The following is a 19,512-nucleotide window of genomic DNA, read 5'->3' on the forward strand; positions in this document are numbered from 1 at the left end:
TCTAGTATTTTACTAGTTATAATAACAGATGTGTGTCTGTGCGTTGCTATTAGTGTTAGCTATTAGCATAGCAACCCACCCTTTTCTTTCTTTTTTTTTTCTTTTTAGTTCTGGTTGCTTCTGAGCCCAAAACCAACATGGTGGCAAGTGCGTCCAAAAACGGCGGGCAACGGCACAGTTGCTACAGTACCGTGCAAAAGTCTTGAATGATCCCTCGGTTTGCTTCCATTTTGATCTAAAACAGCCAGACTTTCTGGTAGTTTTTAAGTGGTCTTGACCAATATTTCTCCAGGTTTTCTGAAAGTTTTCCTTTGGACGTTGGCTGTTTCCTCCCTCATCTTCAGTCTATTTCACTTATTAAGCTACTTAACACTGACCTATAAATATTCGAGCATAAAAAAGACAGCTAACTCAAGCTACTGTATGAACAATATATATTTTTTAGCACCTTATTACTAGCAACCTGTAGCAAAACACATACCCATTTTTGTAGCTGAAAAAGGTAAAAAACAAAAAAATAAAATAAGATAGCACCATTTGAGATGCATAAAATAGCTCAGTTCCCAAATAGCTTTTAGCCAAAAAAAATTGTCATATCTCGGCATAGTGTGTTGTATGTAGTAATAATAATAATAATAATAATAATAATAATAATAATAATAATAATAATAATAATAATAATCTAAGGAAACTGGACAAGCTGGTCAAAAGAGCAGGGTCAGGAGAGGAGCAGATGACAAGAGAGGTACAACAATTATCTACATTTCTATCAGTAAAATATGGCGCTGTCATGGTTTGAGACTGTATTTCAACCAGTGGTGTTGGAGATGGTGTTAAAAATGATAAAGTTATGAATCCATTAAAGGACGAGTTTAATACACGTCCTTTAATGGATTCAAGAAAGCATATGATCGGCATCCGCTTCATTTTTCAGTGTGACAATGATCACAAACAGACTACTATTACAGTAAAGCATATATGGAACACACACAATGGGACTGACCTCCTGAGCGAAGACTGTTTTTGACTCATATGTATTTCCATTTAGGTTTTCACACGTACGTCAAACTTTTATACTGTGTTAAACCCATTTATCTACCACAACCTCCTCCTACTTCTACAAGTCCTAATCCAACTGGTCAGTGTAATGACAAGATAACTACAGCGGGAGAAGACAATTATAAAGAAAAGCAGAACAAAAAGACACCAAACAACTGCACGGAGTCACTCAATACACCTCAACACAAGGGTTGACAATGATGACCACATGATACCACGCTTTTTTTTGAAAAGCAATTTAATTCAGTTTAACATTCCCCTTGGGTTATTTTGTGGAAAACTAAAGTCTGACCACAGCTTCACAGAGTTCCAGATATAAAAAAACAAAACCAAAAAAATGATAAAATAACAGATAAAGCCCCAAAATACAGTAACATGTAGCACTGCAAAAGCACTTTGTGAGGCTTTTTCAGAATATGTTGTTATCCTTATGTGATTGTGAGGGTTTGGTGGTTGTGCTTGGATTACAGTACCTGTGGTAAATGGGCCCAATTGCTGCTCATGTTTTCTGCTTCTTCTTAAATCTGGGCAGAGTGAAGCACACAGATGGCTTTTGCCGCTACTTTGAAGTACAAAATGGAAGGAAATGTTTTAAAGTGGTTGCATTTCCAAACATAATGGCATTAAAAGAGGACACAAAATGAACTTTACCAACATAATTACAAAATCCAATGTGTCTTCTGTGTAAAAGTATTTTTTTTTTATAAATAAGCTGTTTTTTCTGCACACATCATTCCATTTTGAAAGCTTATCGACCTTAAAAAAAAAATCCCTTTTTTTGGCACTTTTTATTGCTGGATAACCATTGACAATAAAAAAAGACAAGGGGCTAGCCATACTTTTTATCAAAACATTTGAAAGTGTATAAAAAGCCACCATATATATATATAAAAAATAAATATATACAAAACAGTCAATCCATCAGATACTCCTTGAATGTAAGTTTTTGACATCTGTTTCTATAGAACTGGAAAACATTTCTAGGGGATTTTCTCTTAAAAGTCAAATTCAAATATGTTTCTTCACACCTCAAGCACAGGGACAGGATATTAGAAATGCATGGGATGCACTCAGAATGGGATTGTGTCAGAAAGGAACAGAGATATGAGAGATGGCAGCAGTGCTAACATAATTGTGTGTATTCTCTTCCTACAGATTTATACAAACAAAAGGTAGAAAAAAAGAGTAGAAAAAAAAAAGAAAAACAACAGCCGAGACCAGAATCTTAAAGAAAAGAAGAAGAAGAAACTGCAGTTTGTGATTCTTGTCACCTCTCCTGGGTTGTTTTAAAATATACAAAAGGAATAAAACACAGCGAGGAAAATGTAAAAAAATGAGCCAAGACCAAAAATAAGAGCAGGAAATAAAAGCAACGAATTGGCTTTCGTGGGGGAACAACAATGATGCAATAAAAATGTGCTGCCGGTGTATCTTTGCAGGTCTCAGTTCCAGCGAGGCCCTTAGAAAGAAATTGCAGATGTTTGCTCAGAACTATAGAAGAAATCGGTGAGGGTAAATCTAGCTATTCAACAACAAAGGCAGTGCCTATATTCCATCTTGTGGTCAGACTTAATAACTTTGGGTCACGGTGTTTGGCTTTCTTTCTTCTCCTTGTAGTCTTTTTGCTTCAGCCCCCCTGCCCCTTTCCTCCATCCCCTGTAGCCCTTTACCAGGGGCCCTTGACAGATGGGCCCTTGGGGCTGTATTCTACTGGATGGCTCATACAGTCTGCGGGATTACAGCGGCCATCTTTTCCTTTGGAACCCTGTTGTCCAGGAGGGCCTGGGATCCCAGGGACACCCTGCTGGCCAACGGGACCAGGGGGTCCCATCTTACCATAGCCTGGGGGGCCTGGAACACCTTCAGCATGAAAGGAAAAACAGAGAATATATTCATCATGTCAACACCTCACAGGCTGTTATACAAGCTGAGCAAAGCACATAACTGCCCAGGAGCACAAAACACCCCAGATTTTACCCTGTCTCCTTAAAAAATGTAGATTGGTTTACTAAAGATATTTTTAAAGGTACTTTAAACTGGTTTATAGAAAAACAACAAATTGACAGTACTGTAAAAAGAAGTGCCAGCGAGATAGCATTAGAGTGGCATCAGCTTTGTCAGTAATAGCAAAAACATGAGTTCCTAAATGCAACGCTATCCCCCTTTAAAGATTTATTGGATGTATAATATTAGAATATAAAATCCGTAAGTACAACACTTCCAAAATAAAAAAGCGTGGATACAAGACGAATGAATTTAATCATCAGTAATGTCATCAAATATCATCTGCACGCCATATCAGAAAAATATACAAAACAAGCACACAACACGAAGCATCATCTCGAACAGATGACGTTATTTCCGTGCCCGTTGTCGGGGGAACTTGAATTAAACATGAACGGATATTAAACTCCCACTTTGATCACTTCATGAGTAGCACGGCATCTTTTTCAGTCCATGCTCAACGTCCTGCTCCATTTAATGTGAGCACAGATGCTAATTTGCTAATTTACACCATGCTAAGTGAACTCCATCATGATTAGGGATTCTCAGATGCGAATTTGGCTTGAAAGAATCAGACTGGTGATTTTAATTAAGGCCATTTAAGAACGATGAAAAATTACCTCATCGTGCTGGCAATTTACTAATCAACAGCAAGTTCTAAGGAATTAGCAGCCTTTATGCTATTTCAGCCAGTAGAATAAACATAAAGTGTGCGCAGATGGAAATGCCGTCACACAATGTGAGCAAAGGAAGAAAGAAATCTAATGAGGCAAATAGCTGCCACTGAACTATACGATGAATGATGAATGAGTGGGGTATATTACCCGGTGCTCCAGGAGGGCCTACATCTCCCATCTCTCCAACACCCTTGTCTCCTTTTTCTCCAGGCGGTCCTCGTGGTCCTAGGGCAAGAAAGTAACACATGACCACATGGCAACAAAGCTGCTTACTGTCTGCTTATGACAACGTGACATTACTGTCACCCTCACCTGGGAGTCCTTGTCCTCCTGGCCGGCCTTGTCGGCCAATCTGTCCTGGAAGACCGGGGGCACCTGGGGTTCCGGGACTACCTGGAGTTCCATCTTTCCCTGGAGGCCCAGGCCGACCCGGGGACGCCACCATCTCTACTGGCATCTGCATGCGAGACATGTAATAGGCCATTCTCTCTGGGGAGAAGAAGAAAACATTGTGAATAAAAGAAGTCCACAGAGGAAGGAGCAGCTGTTTCCCAAAGGACAAACAGAACCATTCTTGAAACACAGATATGCATCTCGTGAGATAATACTACTCTAGTGTACAAAGTGGTTTTTTGCCCACTAAATATTCACACAAAGTGCATTTGCACATGTCCTTACCGTCAAAGATCTTAATGACCTGTTGGCGAATGAAGTTCTTGACTTCATCGTAATTGACAACAGCCTGTTTGAGAAGACAGACAGAGAGGGGAAAAAACCCCAAAACAAAAACCAGACGAGCACACATTAATCAAGGTAGATAATTAAAAAATTCATTATTTACAAGAACAGATGGAGCTAGCGAGCGCCTGTGGCCAGTCTCCTCATTTTTCTCACAACCAGCCTGGTTATAGCATGATTTGGAGCTGATTAAATGTTGGAGGAAAGACAAAAAAATCAAACCAAAAACAAAAGTGCAATGAAGCTGTATCTCACGTCATTTCCTGGCGATCCTGGAAGACCAGGGGGGCCGGGGGCACCTGCTGAGCCTGGACTTCCCCTTTCCCCTCTGGGGCCGACTGGGCCAATCATGGGCTGTGCATCCTTGGAACTATATGCTCCTCCACCAGGGGGCCCTGGCCTACCTCTTTCTCCTGGAGGACCCCTCTGGCCAGGAGTCCCTGCCTCACCCTGAGACACAGAGACAAATAAAGGTTATGCACGTCTTTTTACACCTTTATTTAATATTCACTATGTTGATGTGCATGATGGATGTTCTATAACTGTACTGTCCTTTTATTTTACCAAGAGTAATGTGATAAGGACTGTTACCAACTCAATAGCATCAAAATATGCAGAACTGTGTGATCTTATCACGATGGAGCCATTAATTTTATTTTATTTTTATTTTCACTCTTTAAACCCAACCTTCCAAAGGAGTGTTTCCTTTCCTGTTAAGTACCTGGAAGTTAGGCAAAGTTAAGCCACTCCACGAGAGTGGAGCTTATACGACGAGTGTCTTGAAAGGTTCACTGTACTTGCAATGTAACATAAGGAAATATTGTTTGTTTTGCCACAGAAATGCCAAGAAATTATGTGGTACTCAAATATTACTTGTGAAGTACTTAAAATTATTTACATATTAAAATTTACTGACTTGTTACCCTTTTATTCCAGTGTACTTACCTAATATCATTACCTAACATTGTAATTTCAAAATAAAATACATTGAAAATCCATTTAGAAACACAGGAAATACACCCTTAGTTGCAGGCCTTACTGTAACGTGTTACTTGCTATCTATATACAGTATTCATTAGGAAAATAACGAGCCATCCGTCCATTCGCTTCCGCTTATCCTTTTCAGGGTCGCGGGGGGCGCTGGAGCTTATCCCAGCTGTCATTGGGCGAGAGGCAGGGTACACCCTGGACAGGTCGCCAGTCTGTCTCAGGGCTAACACACAGAGACAGACAACATTCGCGCTCACATTCACACCTACAGGCAATTTAGATTGATCAATTAACCTATTCCCACTAACTGCATGTTTTTGGACTGTGGGAGGAAGCCAGAGTATCCAAGGAAAACCCATGCAAACACTGAGAGAACATGCAAATGCCAAACAGAAAGACCACAGCCTGATGGTGGAATTGAACTCAGGACCTCCTTTCTGTGCGGCAACAGTGCTAACCACCGTTCCACCGTGCTGCTGAATATAACTATTTCGCCAATTTAGGAAGCCTACTGTACAAATACAGACAATATTAATACCTGAATTAAGCCCTGTAAGACGGCTTTTGACTACATCTATATCACTTTCCACACTGTGGTGCTCAGCACTCAGGTTGTGTAAATACACTCAAAAACAGGCCCGCTACATTAGCGACAGTGATTTATCGAGGACAAAGCAGCCCATAATGGACGTCTAATGTTTACACATCAGCGGCAGACAGGCGGCTCTTGAAACAGAGAGGAGCGAGAAGAATAGAAGAGTCCGTTCTTGTCTTTCTCCTCTGTTCTCCTTTTCTGTGCGGCTAAAAACCCTGACAATGCCGTCCTGTCAGCGTGACAAATAGCCTCATCTAGCATCTCCCCTCATGCTTAATAGCATTATCCCAGCGGCAGAAGAATAACTTTATCACTGTACCCACCTACTGTAAAGCCTGCGTCTCAGGCTACATCCAACAGGCTCAGTACTGCAGCTACAGAAGGTTAGCGGGAAGCCATCTGCCAGTTTGGAGAAGGGTGAAGTGAAGGGAGAAGGAATGAGAGTTTTAGCAGAGGGGTCGGAGGGTTAGTGATCTGATGACTGTGTTAAGTGCGAGTGCTGACTGAGCAGAGATGTGGGAGGGGGGCAGCGAGCATGTTCAGCACTGTAGTGTGCCGGTATTAGTCTCCGTGGGCTAAAGGGAACAGGAAAAGGGTGGATCTCACTGCGTTCAGATGGTCCGCAGAGGAGACGGATGGCTGAGCTTCACCTTGAGGAGGCACACACACACACAAACACACACATTTCTAGAATACTGCACTGAAGAGTTGTCTCTTACTTTTTGCCCTGACTGCCCATTGTCCCCTGGCACACCTGCCACTCCCTGTCAAAAGAAAACAAAACAGAAAAACAAGTATCAATCAAGGAAAGAAATATGCGCAACATAATCTGTCAGTCTGCCTCCATTATACTTTAAAAAGAGGGCCAACACCACACCCAGACATTACTCACATCTTTTCCAGGAGAACCATCGCTTCCTGGCTCACCCTGAAGACAGGGTCAAAGCAAGGGAAAAAAAAAACAATTTAAGTGAGAAATGTTGGCAGTCTGAATTATGTTTAATTAAATGTAGATAGGGTCATTTTAGAAAAGTACCAACCATAGGCCCCGGGTGCCCCGGTGGCCCTGGAGATCCTGGCATCCCTGGGAGACCCCTCTCTCCATCCTGGCCCTTATCTCCTTTTATACCCTAGTTAACCAGGGAGAAAAAAATGGAGAAGATTCTCTTCTATTATTTGCATGTTTGGCAGCAGGACAGAATTTCAATAGTGCCTCATTTCCACTTCCCTCACGCAGGCATACGCCAACAATACAGACCCACCAACACATAACGTTCCCACTTTCTACTGACGCATTAATTAACAGTTGTGGAAAATAAGATACTACTCTACTTTATGTTTTTTTGCTTCTCTTTTCTGCAGTTATTTTCCACGATCACAGTCAGTGTAAATATTACTCGCTTTGCTCACTTGTTTATATTTCTCTGACTATACTGTCGACCCATTCTCCTCTATGGGATTGTTAAAGATGCATTTATTCACATTCAATCATTCAGCTCTTGTTTAACTAAATAGTTATCATGATATTTGAGAGAGTCTCTCTCTCACCACTCCTGATGGGCCTGGAGGTCCTGGAGGTCCAGATGGACCTGTAGAGCCCTGATGAGGAAAGCAAATAGATTTGTGACGTCTAGCTTGTTAACACACTGAAATATTGCAACATGATGAATGTATATGTTTGAAATGGAAGTGAACTTACAAGGTGGCCCGGAGGTCCAGGTCTCCCCTGAGGTCCTGGCGTACCTGGATCACCCTGGAAAGGCCACAAACTGACTGTGATGTATGCCAACTCGCACTTTCAGCTTCCATGCATAGATTACTGATGTGCTTTATAATCAAGTTGGAGGAAAGATGTAAAGCAAAATAGTCACCTCATGTCCCGGTCTGCCAGGTGGCCCGGGTGGACCTGTGGGTCCGGCTTCACCCTGCAGGGATAAGAAACTTATGAATATGAACTAAAGGAAGCACGATAAGAATACAGGACTCTGATTTTGGGAGATTCAAAAGACTAAGTTAGCAAACCAACAAAAAACTCCCCAAAAAACAGACTTTCATTGTAATGATCAGCTTGATAAAAACAATTTGGTTTCATGCAGAAGAAAGACGGTGTAAATGTGGCAGACACGGTAAAGCAGCGAGTCGCTGGCTAACCTTCTGTCCGGGAAAGCCAACGTGGCCGGTTTTCCCTTTGAATCCCTGAGGAGAGACATCAAAGAGAATGAGATTGGTACAGTATAAAAATTCACAAAGTCAAAGCAGCCAAAAGAAGAGACAGGCATGTCTTTGAAAATCCTGAACACCTGCTCTTGGGTAGAACACAAACTGTGATATGGTGAGAGAGGAATAAAAAAAACAGGAGAACTAGAGGGAGACAGACAGCTAGTCATGTCTCCAGTGGAGCGAAGCTGCGCTGCTATACAAGACAGAAAGTTAGGGAGATCTTAGGAGGAGCTATGAAGGTTAGAGGTTTTAGATTTGGTTACATTACGAGTAACATCTACATCCTTAACAAGAGTCGGTAAAGACTGTGCTGCTCCAACATGGCTGAGGGGAAGCAAAATATCGCGAGTCACGCTGTCAGTTAATTTGCATAGGGCAAACCCAGAGCAACTTGGTCACTTTATTAGGTACATCTGTTCCAATCACATGATAGAAACTCAGTGCATTTAACGTTCAAACCGAGCACGACTGAACGTGGCGCGGTTATTGGTGCCAGACAGGCTGGCCCTGCGTATTTCAAAAACTGCTGATCTTCTTGGATTTTCACCCACACAACCATCTTTAGCGTTTACAGAGAATGGTTGAAAGAAAAGAGAAAATAATCAGTGAGCGGCAAAAATGCTTGGTTGATGCCAGAGGTCAGAGATGAACGGTCAGAGAGCGTGATTGGAAGGCAACAGTAACGAGAAGAAAAAAAGCAAAACAAAAAAACTTGTTACAACCAAGGCTTGCAGGAGGACATCTCTGAAAGCACAACACTGAAACAGATCGGTTACACTGGCTGCCACTCCTGTCAGCTAAGAACAGGAAACCGAGTCTATAATTCACACAGGCTCACCAAATTTGGACAATAGAAGAAGACAGTCATGACATTTGTTTGTTAGGGTCGAAATTTGGCAAAAACAAAATAAAAGCATTGATCCATCATGTCTTATAACGGTGGTTCAGTGGTGGGAGATATTTTCTTGGTAAACTCTCTTAGCACCCCAACTGAGCATCTTTTAAACACCACAGCCTGATAATTGTTGATCACATCTATCCTTTAAAGACCGAAGTGTGCCTACTGTATCTTCTGATGGCTGCTTATATGCTGAAGAAATAATTAGATTAATTTCTGATGTTAACGCTGAGAGGAAAAAGGCATTTACATTTACAGCATCACTTAATGAGCACTTGTGCACTTAGATATTGCTGCTGACACAGCTTAGCTGACGACTTTAACTCACTAAATCACCTACTGCTAATTTTCTAATTAGCAGTAGCCTATTGAACTTTTCTCTCTCCGTTGTCCTTTAAGGGGGGACGCTGCACACGCTGTCTGGTACCTGCTAAGCACACTGAGATGACTTATGACTTGATGTGAACTGAATTAAGGAAACAATATTCCAGGTAGTTTTGGGATATAGTCAGTTCGAGTACGGACAAAATAAAACATACTGTGGAAAATGCACGTGTGTGGAAAAAAGACATAAAACACAACCATTAACTTGAAGCGATGTTACCAGGATAGATATTCTATCTGTATAAAAATGAATCTCAAGGTAACATTTTATAGTAAATAGTAAATTGAAGGGTTTTTTAATGTTAAACAATATAACTGTAATCCAATTACAATCCATGAAAGAGTGTACCAGTAAGGAGGGCAATTCATGAATAACTGATGGGTCATAAATTACAATCTTTTTTATTAAAAAATTAAAGCCACATAAATTTGAACATTAATAATGAGCCAGCCTTAATTCTCTACACAGTTACATTAAAGAATTCATTCTCTGCAACTGTTTCAGTGTTTTAAATCTGAACAACCAAGATCAAGTTGATGCAAGATTTTATTAATAACAACATGATTTTTGTACAATATGAAAAGATACTGTTCATTCTGATTAGAGGAGGGAATACTCACGGGCATTCCCCGGGGTCCTGCTGGGCCTGGAGGCCCTGTTTCCCCCTGATGAGAAAAAAATAAAAAGAGCCAGTGCCAAAGATCAGCTATTACAGCCACATCTTTACTCATCACTGCTTTTTTTTTCATTATATACTGTGTGTTTGTGGGTACGTTGCATGTGTGGGCAGACCACCCATCTGATTCATGCATGTGACCTACCCGCAGTCCTGGTTTCCCATCTTTTCCGTCAATTCCGTCAATGCCACGGGGCCCCTTTTAATATTGCAAGATAAGAGAGGACAGATAAGTACTCATAACAGCATAGAGTTCACAGGTAGGTCAGAAAGGGTCATACTTAGATTATAGAGTGCAAAAAATAAAAAAGAAATAATGCACATACCATCAACCCTGGCGACCCGGTTGAACCGGGTGGTCCACTTGATCCTTGAGAGCCTTGAGTGCCGTCGTTGCCCTAGAAGTAGAGATTTTCAGTCCAATTTGATGTGCGAACAAAAACTGAAACAGCTAAATGTGTGTTTTGTACTCACTTTTTCCCCTTTGAGCCCAGGAAGCCCTTCCCTTCCAGTTTTGCCGGCAGGACCTGGTGGTCCCTAAATTCACACACAGTGATACAGAAAGTCTCATCAGTAACATCAAGAACAAATGGCTGCTTTAGTGGACTGAAAGCATTTACATACAGGTGGTCCTGGGAAGCCTGGTTGTCCTTGGAAGCCCTTAAAATATAAAGAGAAACACACTGGTAATCGGTAGTACTGGATCTGTCTGTTAGGTCTATGTGTCTTTGTGTTTTATAGTGCATACCTGATCCCCCTTAGCACCAGCAGGCCCTGCTGGTCCACTGTCTCCTTTAATGCCCTACAGACGCACAATGTTCACCCAGTTATTAAACTTAGAAATCATAAATGAAAAAGCCGGATCCTAAATATTGACAAGCTAAATTTACGATGAAATGCTGACCGGCAATCCAGCTTGTCCTTGATATCCAGGGTTACCAGGAGGCCCCTGCAAAAGGGAGGAAAGTTTTAGCCCAAATATATCCAACACAAGCGTCCAGGACAGTGTTGATGCAATCCCTTACTGATTCTCCTTTTAGGCCAGCAGTTCCTGGGCTTCCACGTTCGCCCTTGAGTCCCTGATAAATAAATAAAGGCAGAAAATTAGTGTCTGCTGACATGTCAGTATCACCCCCCAGCTGTCAGGATGATGTCAGTGCTACCGTTTCTTCATAATCAAGCAGGCAGAGTGACTTACAGGCAGTCCAGGAGGGCCCATGGTTCCTGGGTACCCAGGCGTCCCTGAAGGACCCTAAAGTAGAGATCACAGAATCAATCAAATATGGACAGCACTTATTTTTTCTCCATGCTATATTGTGAGACAGAATGATTGTGTGATACTTGCCTGATCACCCTTCATTCCCGGGAGGCCATCTGACCCTCGCTCACCCTGTTGACCCTGAATGTGACAGGAGGGAAGAAGGATTAGAAAATGAAGAAGAGGATGTGATATGTACGTCTGCGAGAGAGGCTCCCCTGGCAGAAATAAAAGTGACAGGGTAAGTCAATATCAAAGAGTGGAAAAGGCTAACTAGCTTGGATCACATCCCCATGAGACTCCCTATTTGATTTTGTCCTCGGCTCTATACCTCCATGAGGCTTTAGCTCTGAGGTGGTGACACCCGGGAGAAAATCATTATAAATACATATATAAAGAGATTTCTTTGGAACTTTTTAAAATTTACTCAACATATTATCCAGACACTTGCCTTGAAATCCCATCCTCCATGTTTCAGGTGGAAATTTGAACTTACAAAGGTTTTTAGACACCAGCTGTAGCACATTAAAGAAACAAACAAATAGCTGACACCAGCAAGAATAAAATGACATGTTATGAACAACAGGAAAGCATAGAAAAGCTATATTTCGTTATCTGTTGACATTTGAAATCAAAGTATTTCTTGGTCGCTTTATTCTCTATTAGTACAGGTTTACATGACTCGCAATAATCTATCCAAAATAATTACATTCAGACTGATATACTAGCCGATATTAGCGATTTGCTAATATCAATATCAATATCACGACTGACAAATAAAAATTAAAAAGTAAAGACAAACTAAACACTCTTCAACCATGGTATTAGTTATGATGTTGCATATTTTGTCCACCAGAGGTTACTCTCCACCTTCCCTGTATGTATGGTTGGAACGTCACAAACACAACAACCAGCTGATGCCAGTTGAGCATAAAGGAGTAATCCACAACTTGTTGTGACAGTAAAACAAGATTATTTAGAAAATTCATGTTAAAAATATCAGCCGATATATCGATTTGAAATGATCTAATATCGGTATTGATCTTAAAAACCATTTATCAGTTGGGCTCTAAAAATAACCCATATTTATCTTATAGCTTGTGCAGCCCACTAAGCTCATTTTCCATCAGAAACAAGCTCTATTAGTATTTCTTTCTTTAAGCTAACTTTCTTTTGATTGGCTACCCTATATGTGGGGTCGAGCTGTGGGGTCAAGCTGCATGCCTGAGACGACCGCCTCTTTGACATCACACAGATCCAACAGAAGACTCCAGAGTCTCAAGTCGGTACTTTTGCCTCAGTGTGATTCATGAATACACACTGCTCTCATTACTTACTGTACATTTAATATGAGAGAACTTATGATCGGTTATTACACAGTGTCTGACAGTTCGCCAGCTGGGATTTCCTTTACCTTGGCAAAATAGACAGTTTGTAAAGCAAATGGTCAGAAATGAGAGAAAACTACCTCCCAATTAGGCAACTGCCTGATTACCTTTAGTTTATACTCTGATCGTGCTTACCGCTGTTCATAATCTACACCTGCAAAAGCCTACATCGAGCCAAGACGAAACCCTGTGATTGGTTTCCCGTCATTGTCAGGAACTTCTTAACTACTGAATAAAAGCAGCGTTTTCAACAGCAGGGTAACACTACTCTCCCTCCCTCTCACAAACAACACAAACAGACACACTGCTGCACACAGCAGAGGCTAACACCTGCTATAAAGCGATACTACACCACAAATGGACTCCATGCAGTGCTCACACGGCTCACTCATTTAGCATCTCTATTCTCCTAAAGCAATAAATCTGTATGAGGAGAAAAGGGGAAGGGGAGGGCTGCGTCCGCACAGCAGTGCAACTCTCCATCACTTAGATGGGGGAATAATTGAACAACTGGAGAGAGAGAGAGAGAGAGAGAGAGAGAGAGAACCAAATCGTTTCCTCATCTGACATAACTTTCATTAAAGAGCCACACAGAAAAGGACACGGGGATGGGGAGATGGCGCAAGACGGAATAAACAAGGGTGGCTTTGATTTAAAAGTGGGAGGATCCACAATCAAGAGGAAAAGACCAATAAGTAAACAAATAGAAAATTGGTTCGCAGCTTTAGGACAGTGTTGGGAAGCAGCTCGACTGCATTGACTCAAATGTTGTACTTAAGTACAGTTTTGAGGTACTTGTACTCCTACTCCTCCACTTTTGCACAGAAGATGTAATCAATTTTACCTTTATTAAAGAGTGAACATTATATGTAAAGTTTGTAAAGGTATGATGTGAACTTTCCTGCAAAATGTTATCCCGTTTAAGTTGGGCCAAGCATCAGCTCTAGTAAAACTGTTATGCAATTTGATCCATAACCTTTTGAGCATTCCGTCAAACAAACAGACAAAACAAATCCATTGCATAACCTCTTATTGCAAATAAGCAAGAGGGTACTTCGGCCTTCGGACATTTATCAGATTTGTGCGAGTCATTTGAAATTACAAGTAATTCTCCTTCTGAACTTGTCCACTGGAAAGGGAAATAAAATAACAGCTTAAAGGCAAAACGTAAAACTGTAGTGTTGATCTGATTTTACTGAAAAAAGCAAAGGATTAAGAAAATAAAAAAGCTCTATCTTCTTTTCTTCCTCTTAATTCCCCCTAAGTGGCCTATGTGGTCAAATAATCCAGCACTCATATATATATATATATATATATATATATATACACACTCACTGGCCACTTTTTTAGGTATACCTGCTCAACTGCTCATTAATGCAAATATCTGAACAGCTGATCATGTGTCAGCAACTCGGTGGATTTACAGTTGTGGCCAAAAGTTCCGTCAAAACCAGATTTTTTCATTTATTTGCCAAGAAAAGTCTTTAAAATCATTTTAATTATTCTTCACTGTATAGTGATACTGAAGCAAAGTGCATGAACAAAACCAAACAACTGTGCATTTGCCAAAACTGCCGGCCACGACTGTGGTCATGCAGACGTAGTCAAGACGATCTGCTGAAGCTCAAACTCATCAGAATGCGCAAGAAATACCAGTTAAGTGACTTTGGGTGCCTGGCTGTTTCTGACTATTTTAGAAACTGCTGATCTGCTTGGGCTTTCCCACACAACCGTTTACAGAGAGTGATCCAAAAAAGAGAAAATATCCAGAGAGTGGCAGCTCTCTGTGAGAAAATGCCTTGGCGATGCCAGAGGTCAGAGAAATGCCAGATTGCTTTGAGAGATGACAGAAAGGAAATAGTCACTCAAATAACCACTCATTACACCCAAAGTATGCAGAAGAGTATCATGTCAAACCTTGAAGCAGAAGACTACACCAGGTGCCACGTCTTTTAGCCAAGGCACGGGCTCAGCAAAATTGGACAATAGATGATTGGAAAAAAATGCTAAATGGCCTGATGAGTCTGCTGCAAGTGTCATAATGGTGTGGGAGATGTTTCCTTAGCACACAGTATTCCCATCTTCTGATGACTCCTTCTAGCAGGATAATGCTCCATTTTCTTTCATTTATCCAATTCAGAGTTGCAGAGGAGGGCTAGAGGCTATCTTAGTTGTCATAGGGTGAACGGTAGGACATGTCACCAGTCTGTTGCAGGGCTCACAAAGAAAAACAGACAACCATTCACATCCAGGTCCAATTTAGAATGGCCACTTAACCTGCCTCACTAACTGCATGTCTTTAAAGCGTGGGAGAGAACCCACACAGACACAGAGGGGAACAAACGCCACACAGATGATGGATTTGAACTCAGGACCTTCTTTCTTCGAAGCAACAGTGCTAACCACCGCACCAGCATGCTACACGCTACATCGCCCAAAGCTCAAATCATCTCAAACTGGTTTCTTAAACATGAGGACAAGTCCTCTGTGCTCAAATGGCCTTCACAGCAACCACATCTCAATCCAATAAAGACCCTTTGGGATGTAGAGGAATCAAAGATTCACCATGGGTGTGCGGCTGATAAATTTTGCCTTTGCTAAATAAAATGGGAAAATAACTGAAGTCTGAGAATTTAAATGAAACTTACAGGTAAACCAGGTGGGCCCTGAGAACCTGGAAATCCAGGCGGTCCCTGCAGATAGAAAATAATGAAAGGAACACTTTAAAACACCTGAGACATAAAAGTAACAAGAATACACACAGAAAAAAAAAAACAATTTACCCCTTTTGTTTAAGCTGGTTTCAATTTGTTCCTGACAATTAGGTGAATGCTGCACCAGGCATGCCAACAGAGAGCTCTAGTGTGGGTTTGTGTGAGTCAGCCTTTCAGAGTTTAGTGTTATGGCACCCAGTGCGCAACATTTTCACTGGGGCCAGCAGGGGGCTCTGTGATTTCATGGAAAGTGGAAGGAATAAACCTCCACCAAGTCACTTCAATTGCAAGCTTTGAGACAAAAACCCAACGGTGCTGTCCTACAATAATCATAACAAGAAAAAAGGGGAAAAAAATGATTTTTTTTCCCACTCACAGAAGTACCGGCAAACTAATGTAAGGCAGTGATTAAAATGCACTTTATAGTTTTTGAACATTTTTCTGTTGATAACAGATTTTTCAGAGTGGTAAGTTGGAGAAAGATGTCATCAAAGTAGTGGAAAACTTTTTCTTAGTATCTTAAAATGGGAGATGCAGGCTCATACATATGAAAGATTAAGATTCCAGAGTAAGAGCCCACTGTTACAGCTTCCTAGTGTTATGATTTTTATTAAAGAAAACCAGCCAGAACACAGTAGGTTCACCCTGCTGCAAATCAACTTCTGATGAAGCTGAACTAAAGCTGAAATGTAGCTAAAACTCTTACCATGTTTCCGGGCATTCCCGCTTGGCCTCTTTCTCCGGATGGACCCTGAAGTAAACATGAAGAATAAAGATCTCTGTAAAGTAATTTGCATATACATACTACAACAAAAACAGATCGGCAAAGAAAAACATAAGAAAATGATATTATGCACATGAAGACACTCTGACTCACTGGATCTCCTTTTGTTCCCGGTGATCCAGGCATTCCTGGGATTCCAGGTGTTCCCACACAAGGCTGATCGCCCTGTGAGATGAAGAAATAAAATACCAGGAAGTGAGCACGCAAGTCTCTGTCATTGTAAACACACAGGCACTGACTTCAACTAACCCTTGGTTGTGTTGCCTGCTCCGTCTGCAGTCTCTCCAAACACTGCAAGCAGACAGGGCGACAGCTTATCAGACCAATGCCTTACTGTCACACTGAGAGCCAACCACATTAAGCCATGCACAGTAGAATTTAATGCAAAACGTCATTACCATTTTGCATTTAGCAAACGTATTGCAGCTGGTCTATTATTTCCTATGATTCTGAATCTGGAGAATCACAGAGTACATGCGAGCCTCACCAAGTCACAGCTGTCCAAGGGAGTTACGCCAGGCCTGCCCTGGTCTCCCTTTTCTCCCTTGGCACCAACCATCCCCGGCACCCCTGGCAACCCTTGGGAACATCCCCCTTCGCAGTCATCCTGTGTCACACACAATGAAACAAGCACACATGTGTATACCCAAACACGCCGTGCCATTCCCATTCCATGAAAGTTTTAATGATAAACTTACATCCTGACTTCCCGGGGAGTCTCGAGGCAGTTGGTTTGGTCCGATGTAAGGCTGCAGAATAGGCATGGAGATGGAAATTCCATGAATGTGATTTTAAACATTAAACTTAAAAATGACCACCCACATTACAGCCACCGAGTCTGCTCTGGCTAATTTGAGAGAAAACAAAAATACTTTATGTTCTCCAAGCACAGTTCAAGGACAATGTTGTAACTAAGCCAAGTTACTTTAACAATTAAATAATGTCATAATACCATTATTTCTTAATAATGCAAGAGTACAATGCAAAATCCCTTTGGTAAGGTATAGTAACATTTATCGTATAGACAGTCTGTACAATGACTGTCTATTGTTTAGACGTTTATTGTACAGACTTGTACTAGAAATTGAACGCAGTAGCCTGGTACCAGTTGAGTATCGCATTTTAATTCTGCCAGAAAAAACAGACCCACATAGGAGGGTCAATCTCATACAAAAAAAAAAAATTGGTTTGTCAAAGTAAGAAAGTTGCAAACATTTACTAAAAATGTCTAAGCTGGCAGATCGCAGTTAGGCAAGTCAACATTTTGCTGCGGTAAAGGTTTAGCTTAAGACACAAACTTTCCGGTGGCAACTGTGTCTGCTAGCCGACCAAACATAGTCTTGTTGTCACTGTCATTTTCTAGTATTTGTCTTGCTATTTTGCTGAACAAATACGATTTCACAGAGTTGTTGAAATTCCACACTTGATGGGGTACACTTCACTTTATCACCGAGGGCTGCTTTATCACCCAAAGCTGCAGAAACCTGGTACAAACTGTCACAACCTTTGCAAGCAATATGTCTGTGTATGACTATCTCATTCCGCACAATGTCACAACAAAACAAATTACCGAGGCTCCAGAACTGAAGGCATTTCAAGCGAGAGACACATCCAAGCTGAGAACTAAATTTTTGTTCCTATCACAGTACGTGAGCTCAATCATTGCATTCTATAAACTCCATTGGGGGGGTTGGAGCCTTGGAGAGCTTTTTTTTTGCTGGGCAAGAGATGGGGGTACGCCCTGGACAGGTCACTTTAGAACATGCTTGTTTTTGGACTGTGGAAGAAAGCCGGGATGAAGCCGGGATGCAATATTAAAAAAGAGACACCGAGAGAGAGAACAAAAACTCATTTTTTTCTTTCTATTAAATCAAGTCCAAAAGAGAAAAACTTCAAACTCAGAGAGATAAACAAATGCCACAACAGAGTGACAATCTCCAGTTATTATAAATCCTGAAACACAACTGCTCATTACACACACCCATCGCATCTACTGTGAAAGGCGGTCAGCACCCTATCAAAGCAGTGGGACCCTTTCCACTGAGTGAGTCTGTCAATAGCACCTGGCCTGGTTTCAAAGTCATTACAAACCCATTTGACATTGTTCAAACTGGAGCTAATAGCTGTGAAGGCTATTTTATGCCGCACGCTATTGGTGATTATTTGAGCTAAAACGAGGCCTCGTGCATTAACAGACAGGCTCGCTCAAAAGAAAGTTCTCTATAATTTTTGCATGTATAATTTTACGTCAGTTATAGGAATAATGTTTACTTCTGCCACGCTGCAAAGGCATGTGCCAAATTGCAAATTTGGACAAATGTGTTGTGCAAAGGTGAGCGCGTGGAGGACAGAGTTCAAACTTTTCCACTGGAGGCTTATGCTACAACTCTTCCCTCCCCGATTTCCAAGCAGACTGTGACTGCGTGTACGCACAGACGGTGCTTTATGTGCTCGTATTCAACACTTGTCTGCAGTTTCTATAAGATCTTTTTTTTTTAAAAGTAGGACATTTCTTTTCTTCACTGAACTACTTGTTGAAATACTGCATTGAAGGTTATGTTGCCCTTGAGAGCTGGCTGGAGATCATCATCGATGTTCCTAAAATTAAATTAAGTTATAAACAGACTTGAAAGAAAGCAATACTGACAGCATATGCAGAAGAATCAGAAAGCACAGATTAGTTCGCAACACCTTATTTCACCACTTTGTCTTTGTCCTTGCACTTACTGTCATGAGAAAAGAAATTACCTTCAGAGATTTTCAAACACACCTGAGGCTAGAAAAGGAACAGCCTAGCACTCAGTCAGTCATCTTGAAGCATGCAGGCATACACAGTGGGGGAAATAATTATTTCATCCCCTGCTGCATTTATATTTGCTCGCTTACAAAGAAATGAACAGTCTCTTATTCTTGTGGTAGTTTCATTTTCATGGAGACAGACGGAATATAAACCAAAAGTCCAGAAAATGAAATAAGTATTTGATCCCCAACAACCCAGTCACAATTCTGGCTCCCACAGATTGATTGTAGATTACAATCAATCAATCAGCCAATCAGTTACAGAGACTCCAGCTTTCAGCATATTATATTTATAAAGTACACACTTCAGCTTAAACTTGTTCTCAA

General features: G+C 41.2%; 1 protein-coding gene across 5 annotated transcripts in view; it reads right to left on the reverse strand.

Moving 5' to 3' along the window:
* Positions 1 to 1,288: 1,288 nt before the first annotated feature.
* The window catches only part of col16a1 (collagen, type XVI, alpha 1), a 77,038-nt gene continuing 58,814 nt past the window's right edge, over positions 1,289 to 19,512 (reverse strand). For all 5 annotated transcript variants that reach the window (XM_042226364.1, XM_005936207.3, XM_042226363.1 and 2 more), the window contains 28 exons: positions 17,085 to 17,135; positions 16,874 to 16,993; positions 16,636 to 16,677; positions 16,480 to 16,551; positions 16,309 to 16,353; positions 15,537 to 15,581; positions 11,588 to 11,641; positions 11,441 to 11,494; positions 11,268 to 11,321; positions 11,147 to 11,191; positions 10,991 to 11,044; positions 10,867 to 10,902; positions 10,717 to 10,779; positions 10,569 to 10,640; positions 10,388 to 10,441; positions 10,187 to 10,231; positions 8,215 to 8,259; positions 7,935 to 7,988; positions 7,763 to 7,816; positions 7,612 to 7,662; positions 7,104 to 7,193; positions 6,956 to 6,991; positions 6,783 to 6,827; positions 4,734 to 4,928; positions 4,419 to 4,482; positions 4,053 to 4,229; positions 3,888 to 3,965; positions 1,289 to 2,919 (listed from right to left, as the gene is read on the reverse strand). In XM_042226364.1, the coding sequence (XP_042082298.1) occupies positions 2,726 to 2,919; positions 3,888 to 3,965; positions 4,053 to 4,229; positions 4,419 to 4,482; positions 4,734 to 4,928; positions 6,783 to 6,827; positions 6,956 to 6,991; positions 7,104 to 7,193; positions 7,612 to 7,662; positions 7,763 to 7,816; positions 7,935 to 7,988; positions 8,215 to 8,259; positions 10,187 to 10,231; positions 10,388 to 10,441; positions 10,569 to 10,640; positions 10,717 to 10,779; positions 10,867 to 10,902; positions 10,991 to 11,044; positions 11,147 to 11,191; positions 11,268 to 11,321; positions 11,441 to 11,494; positions 11,588 to 11,641; positions 15,537 to 15,581; positions 16,309 to 16,353; positions 16,480 to 16,551; positions 16,636 to 16,677; positions 16,874 to 16,993; positions 17,085 to 17,135 (1,989 nt within the window). In that variant the 3' untranslated portion in view covers positions 1,289 to 2,725. The remainder of the gene's footprint in view (positions 2,920 to 3,887; positions 3,966 to 4,052; positions 4,230 to 4,418; positions 4,483 to 4,733; positions 4,929 to 6,782; positions 6,828 to 6,955; positions 6,992 to 7,103; positions 7,194 to 7,611; positions 7,663 to 7,762; positions 7,817 to 7,934; positions 7,989 to 8,214; positions 8,260 to 10,186; positions 10,232 to 10,387; positions 10,442 to 10,568; positions 10,641 to 10,716; positions 10,780 to 10,866; positions 10,903 to 10,990; positions 11,045 to 11,146; positions 11,192 to 11,267; positions 11,322 to 11,440; positions 11,495 to 11,587; positions 11,642 to 15,536; positions 15,582 to 16,308; positions 16,354 to 16,479; positions 16,552 to 16,635; positions 16,678 to 16,873; positions 16,994 to 17,084; positions 17,136 to 19,512) is intronic.

Source organism: Haplochromis burtoni, unplaced genomic scaffold (assembly GCF_018398535.1).
Source record: "Haplochromis burtoni strain Fernald_Lab_line unplaced genomic scaffold, NCSU_Asbu1 Contig_208, whole genome shotgun sequence".
Classification (NCBI taxonomy): domain Eukaryota; kingdom Metazoa; phylum Chordata; class Actinopteri; order Cichliformes; family Cichlidae; genus Haplochromis; species Haplochromis burtoni.